This window comes from Sinocyclocheilus rhinocerous, unplaced genomic scaffold (genome assembly GCF_001515625.1).
Source record: "Sinocyclocheilus rhinocerous isolate Xijiao unplaced genomic scaffold, SAMN03320098_v1.1 scaffold1029, whole genome shotgun sequence".
In the NCBI taxonomy this organism is placed as follows: domain Eukaryota; kingdom Metazoa; phylum Chordata; class Actinopteri; order Cypriniformes; family Cyprinidae; genus Sinocyclocheilus; species Sinocyclocheilus rhinocerous.
Genome location: NW_015664012.1, coordinates 816,826 through 823,840, shown reverse-complemented (window position 1 = coordinate 823,840; position 7,015 = coordinate 816,826). Strand labels below are relative to the sequence as shown.

The 7,015-nt window shown below is 38.1% G+C and overlaps 1 protein-coding gene across 1 annotated transcript in view; it reads left to right on the top strand.

Moving 5' to 3' along the window:
• The first annotated feature begins 255 nt into the window (after positions 1-255).
• LOC107729183 (protein CLEC16A-like) overlaps positions 256-7,015 on the top strand; it is a 46,103-nt gene continuing 39,343 nt past the window's right edge. Inside the window, exons 1-5 of the mRNA XM_016539595.1 lie at positions 256-481; positions 3,357-3,471; positions 4,260-4,360; positions 4,792-4,911; positions 6,723-6,832. Of these exons, the coding sequence (XP_016395081.1) occupies positions 310-481; positions 3,357-3,471; positions 4,260-4,360; positions 4,792-4,911; positions 6,723-6,832 (618 nt within the window). The 5' untranslated portion in view covers positions 256-309. The remainder of the gene's footprint in view (positions 482-3,356; positions 3,472-4,259; positions 4,361-4,791; positions 4,912-6,722; positions 6,833-7,015) is intronic.

The window sequence follows — 7,015 nt, the reverse complement described above, 5'->3', positions numbered from 1 at the left end:
CTCTCGCTCTCTCTCTCTTTCTCTCTCTCTCTCTCTCTCTCTCTCTCTATATATATATATATATATAATAAATAACATCATAAAATAACAAATAAGGTTATTAGGAATTAAATCAAATCAAATTAGGAATCAATATAATAATAACAATATTACAATTATTATTATTATGCCCAAGAAGAAAGCTTTTCATGAGCATCAAACAGTGTACATATTAGTCATAAGCCTCATCCATTGGTCATTTCATTTTAGAGCAATGCCGGTGTTCGTCGCTTCACCAAGCCCACAGAAAGTCTGGAGCGTTCCCTAGAGATGAGTCGTCACCGTGGGAAGAAGAGGACCCAGAAAAGGCCCAACTACAAGAATGTGGGCGAGGAAGAGGAGGAAGAGCGGGGATCAGAGGAAGGGCCAGAAGAAGAGAAGGAAAAGGCTAAAGGTACAGAGGCTAGTTCAAAGGCCAGCAGGACAAGTGGGGACAAGGAAGGTGAGTAGCATTAGATGAATGTCCCAGCATGACTGACTGACCCTCCATTCTTTGGGTCACACCACACCACACTTCGGCTGTTGCTCTGCTCTCAAAACTGACCGAACAGCTGTGCCGATTTGAGTTCATAAAATGTCCCACAGTAGAACTTTACACAAATCTATGGTGAGGCTTAAAGGGAAATTTCACCCATATGACTGACTTCCTTCCGTGGAATACAAAAGGATACATTTTATGGTGATTTACCCAAGTAGGATATAGATTGGAGCAATAATCCTATCAACCAATCAGATTTTAGTTTTAAGGTCCTTGCACAGTCCGAAATTTTCGTATGTGTTTTTTTCGTATTCGTCATCCTAAAAATTAGTCACGCACAGAAACCTTGCACACCGAGTCCGATGCGTATTAATTAATCCGTTGCAAAAAAAATCGCAAAACAATACAAAATGGAGTCTTCGAGTAGTGAGGATGATTTTGTTGTCCTCTCTCTTCTTAAAAAGAGAAAAAGAAACAGGAAATGTTGGATCCATCATCCAATCCAAGGAGAGTTCCACCTCCTTATCAAGGAGCTGCGGGATTATCCTATGCAATTCAAAGTTTACTTCAGGATGTCAGTGGCTCAGTTTGATGCTTTGCTAGCGATAGGGCCACGTATTAAAAAGAAGACCACCAATTTCCGTGAACTCAGTGTGCAAGGACCTATACAGTGCTTTGTGCAGCGAGAAGATGTGGATCAACTTGTCAGACCCCATTCTGGATTTTGGCATTCGCTTGCACGGTGGCTCTGAATTGTCAAAACACCTCTCAAAATGCTTGCTACGGATGCAAAAAAACGCAGAAAATCGAACCCGATCTGAATTTTTTTATGACAGACGAATGTTTCGGAGGCAGTGTGTAAACGGGATTGACACAATGTGAGATCGTATTTATTTTTTAACGTGTGTAAAATTTCGGACTCAGTGTGCTAGGGCCTTTAGACTTAATGCCTTGGGGTTATTGATTTGAACAACGTTCTAATTATTTCCCGATAATTTAATGGATAGGTTAGGGTTTGTTCTTTGGTTGTTTCTTAGCAATGTTGTTCCAGGACCAACAATGATGGCAGTGGTGATCCAGCAGCATGTCCTACTTGGCTAAATTATGTTTTGCCAGTTCTGAGAGCACTCCACCTTCTCACGTCATTTCTGTGTTTGGACACAGTCACTTTGCTCCACATTCATTCTGTGCTCGCCAACTCTCCGATTGGGCAAAACCTCACCCCCACCCTCTTCTACCTTGGTAGACATTATTGTGTCTCCTTAATCTTGTTGGGAGTTAAGTTAAAGGATTCCAGAATAAAAATGTTCTGATAATTTACTCACCCCCATGTCATCTAAGATGTTCAAATCTTTCTTTCTTCTGTCGCAAAGAAATTAAGGTTTTTGAGGAGAACGTTCTAGGATTTTTCTCCATATAATGGACTTTAATGATGGCCAACGAGTTGAAGGTCCAAATTGCAGTTTCAGTGCAGCTTCAAAGTGCTCTACACAATCCCAGCCGAGGAATAAGGGTCTTATCTAGCAAAACGATCGGTCATTTTCTTAAAAAAAATACAAATGTATTAGGGGTTCCACCGACTAATCGACTAGTCGACTTCAATGCTCTGCCATGACACTTTAAGCTTGACGTCGACTAGTCGCTGGTCCTATAGAGGGCGCAATGGGATAAGAAATCTTTGAAGGACTTCCACATTTACGCTCCGTTTCCAAACAGTTAAAATGACAAATAAATGCATACTCTGAAAGCGCTCCACAAGACGTGTGATTATATTACTGGATGCTCGAAATTGAATGGGAGAATGCACGTTTTAAACGGCTTATTGTACAGGTAAGTTAATCGCCGTTCTGATCTAATGCGCTGCTGCACTGTAACGCACACACATAGGCTTCAGACAGTAGCACGTACAGTTCATCTCGTGCAGATTGCGAGCACACAGAATCATTAAGCGCAGAAATGCATTGTCAACACTGTTCTGTGATTTCTCAATAAAATAGCTTAGAAACTGAAAAGTTCAAGCATATATTTCTTAATAACCAAATCCCACAGCTTCACTTCTAGTAGAGAGACGTTGCCAGGTAGAATTAATTCACACACGCAATCACTCTCACTAATGCATTCATATGAATGTAATCTTTACTTGGCTACTTTATCTGTATCTGATTTAGAACGAGCAGAAATCTGTGAGAAATATAACGACCTAAAGACAAAAGAACTGATAAAAATGAGCTGTTATAGGAGCAATAGTCATGTGGGCAGCGATGTGTCACAAGGTGTTCGAGTCTCAGCTCCAGACTTATTTGTTCATTAATGACGTCATCAGCGACTAGTCGACTTCGACTCAACTTTCATCACATAAAAGTCGACTTTAAAAAAATCAGAAGTCGTTCAACCCCTAAAATGTATATACTTTAACCACAAATGCACGTCTTGCACTAGCTCCGCGATGCGCGTCCACAAATTCACGCATAAATATTAAATACATAATCTATAATCTGTTCTGTGGAACTCTGCAGATTTCCCCCTTACAATCAGTGCCAAATATGTTTAAAAAATACATTACAATTCAATCTGGTGGTCACTACAATAAAATTCTAGAAAACATTCCCATGTGGTTTGGGCTGTTAGATTGTTTTGAAAGTTATTAAATGCAACCAAGTGGTTTCCCTTTTTGATATGTCTGCAGGTATATAATCATTTCAAGGGAAATCCATTAGTCTAACTTTTGACAGCTTAGATCAGCTTTATGCGGGGATCTTCCATGGCTGACATCTGATATACACAATGCCAAAATCCAGCTCTGCTGTTATACTCTCTGTGTTGTGTTTGTGTTTTGCAGAAATTGAGATGGTGGTGATGGAAAAATGTAGGATCTCTGAAGTGTCCACGTTGACTGAACAGAACATTACAGACGAGGAGAAGAGCGCGGCACGATCTGAAGGACAAAAGAGCAGGTACACAAGCAACCACAACCTTAACCGCAGACCTAGAAGAAAACATAGCTCTTTTTAGCCTTGGAAAATGCATATATGAACAACTTTACATTTTTAAGAATGTCCACAAATCATTTTTGTCAGATTAAGCTAACCTCCTGTGACATTTTCATTAAGGGTCAGATGCATCTATGCTGCTCCAACTTTTAGTTGAAGAGAAACTTGAGAAGCAACATCCATTAAAACTGTATTGTAGTCCAAAATTGTGCTTTATGAGTGTCAGCATTGTTAAAGGGTGTTATCATTGAACCAGTGAACCTGCAATTGGTTTTTTATGCTTAGTTCATTGAAGTGCAGCAAAGCTCCCCTCTTTAGATTGGCGTGCTCCACAGAAAGAGGGCCAAGGATGTGTTCAGACTCTTCCACAAGCCTTTCAAAAGCAATATTAATGTGTTTTCTCTATCCCAAGTACATGGCATGCATGTGAGGAATCTTAGGAATACTTTGCATGGACATGATTTGATACTTAAGAAGAAGAGTTTACACCTGTGGAGAATATTTTTAGTTAGGGAGGGAGGGAGGGAAATAACTAGCGTTTAGTCTGGATATGAGTACTTGTTAAAGCCAGTCTCAGTTTGGCATGATTTATAGACAATAGCTTGCCTATTAAATGCCTTACGCATTTGCAACACAAAGAATACAGCATGTCATCACAAATGCACGTTGTGCACATTGTTCTGTTAATATTTTTGCTAGATTTCCAGCGAAGAATCAAAGAATAGCTGTTTTCTTCTTGTTTGTTGTTCTAGGCCCTTCCTGGACATGTTGTATAATGCACTGGACTGTGACACAGAGGATTACCAGGCTCTGTTTGTGCTTTGTCTCCTGTATGCCATGTCTCACAGTAAAGGTATCTCATCTGTTTCTTCAGGAATAACAGTCTCGAACTACACACTCAATATAAATGGATAATTATGGTAATAGATATGAAAGGGTTTTTGTATCAAATATTTAACTGAATTTAGCTGAAAATCCAGCTTTGCCATCACACAGATAAATTACATTTTCAAATTTATTTAAAACAAGAGCAGGAATTTTACATTTTTATAATATTTCACAATATAATTGTTTTTACTGTATTTTAAAGACATTGTCCAACCTTTCAAAATGCTTACATATAAGCATGTTTGCTTACTTAGTAAGGTAATATAATACTTAATACTGTAATACAATGGTTATATGGTTACATGATTTAAAAAAATTTTGACAGCTTTACAGTGGCAACGTCATGCTCCAACATTCTGTTCTTTATCTCTTGTTGGTTTATATGTGCATGTGCAGGTATAAACCTGGAGCTCTTAGAGAGGATCCAGCTACCCATGCCAAATCAAGAGAGGCGCTCTTACAGTCAGGTGTTGGTGGAAAGAGCGATCCGAATCATGAGCCAGGCTGCTCAGCCAGGTACACACACAAACACACATCCTCCTCATCTCACCTGCACGTTCTCACTCTACTGTACTTTACAGACTGATTCCAAATATAATCCCTCACCTGCTTAGACATGCTCATTAAACATCACACGCTGCAAATTCCATTGGTGTGCCTGAACTTGACTGTGTAGACCAAAGCACTCATTGTTTATTCAGAGTAGTCCTTTACTCGTATTTTAACACAGTGATTGTGCAACATTTTGATGTACACACACAGCTTAAACAAAGCTTCTTCTGTGTGTCTTTGTTTGGTGAATGTCAGTTGAGGTTTCAATACATCGAACTTGTTGCTTGTCAAAAACTAAAGTGGTTTCTCTTTCTAAAGCAAACCCTGGTTTTGTATATAGTTAATGTTCCATGTATGTTCAGTATGTTCTGTTCTGCAATATAAAAAAACAATCCAAAAAAAAAAAGTAGTTAACGACTTTATGGAATTTAAAATGGACCTACTTTCTTTTCTTGTGTACTTAATAAATATATCTGATTTCAATGTACGTGATTCATCAGTGCAAATTATTCTAGACAGTTTCTTTTCGTCTCTGAACCAGTGCAATTTTAGTATTATTTATTAAATATTACAGTATTTATCGATATTTTAAATTAGCTTTTGTTTTGACTTTTCATTTTAATTTTAGTTTGCTTTTTTAACAATAACAACGCTTCCTTCTGTTAGCTTTTAATATAAGGTTTTATTCTGATTAAAGCTTTAATACAGTTCGGCAACCACACGCTTCTCATAACTATAGTATGTGATAGTTCTTACTACCCTTCCATTATGTGAAAAACACTCCATCCGCAGGGCAGAAAGTGGTAGTACATCAGAGTCTAGAGATGTCAAGCATAACACAGGTGCAAGCTTGTTTAATTCTGGCTTTTGCAATTTCTGTTGAAGAACTAACCTTTTTTTTTTTTAAGAAAAAAAAAAAAAACGCAGATAAAAATGCTTTGCTACATCACAGTTTTTCCAGCTCATGTCAGAATAACATCCCTTCAATTTTTACCACTTTTCTGAGCACATTTTACTAAAAATCTTGCTGTTTACAGAAATCTCCAGTTTATTTCTATGGGACTTTTTGAAAAGCAACAGTTAATGTGAGCAACCGTAACCAAGTGGGCTAAAGCTTAGTGAAGTGTCTCTTGTTATTTGATGCACGTTTCTTTAGCTCTGTACCCTTTACCACAGCCTTGAGTAACAAAAGTTGCAACCAATTTCCTCTGACCGTTGATCTCTTTCACCTTTGTTAAGAGGAATTGGAGCTGAATTCTCCTTCTGGGGCTCCTGTAATTGTTGTGACATTTGAATGTTGACTTACTTAACATACTCGCCATACTTAGGATTAAAATGTAGAACTGACTGAGTCCACACAATATACACGATGAGCTGTTATCCTCATGTTGTGTGATTCATTCTCTTTTGACATTTCTAGCCAGTGTCCATTATGATACTAGCATTATAAGAAGCAAAACTTTTCATTCCCTTAGATCCACAGATTTTCTCTTTCATTTGCTGCATTTTTGTCTGCTAACGTGGTTGTTTGGCTGTTGCCGTAATTACACATGGCACATCTGAGCTATTTTAATGCCCCACACTTCCCTTTTTAAGTCATGTTTGCTTGATTTTTCTCTTCTTGAGATGCTCTGAAATGAATTGCATAATATAAACTGTCACGTGTTTGGTCTGCTTTTACATAATACCACTTTGATTCAATTTTAAAATTAGAACAGTTGCACCTAATGGGTTTGATCTACGTCATCACAACCTAGCGTGTTTGTGTGTTTCAGATGGAAAGATGCGTCTTGCCACCTTGGAGTTAAGCTGTCTGCTTCTGAAACAATCTGTACTGTCTGGCTCTCAATGCATTATAAAGGATATTCATTTGGCCTGTTTGGAGGTAAGAGCCTTAACACAGAACATATCTTACTTCCAAAGCACTTCACTTTACTATTACATGTTCAGCATTTTATTTATGCCATCACCTGTAATGTCTTTGCCAGACTTAAATTTGTTTTAGCTCATGGTGCGTAAGTTTGCCAAATGGGACTGGTGAAATCCATGAATATATATATATATATAT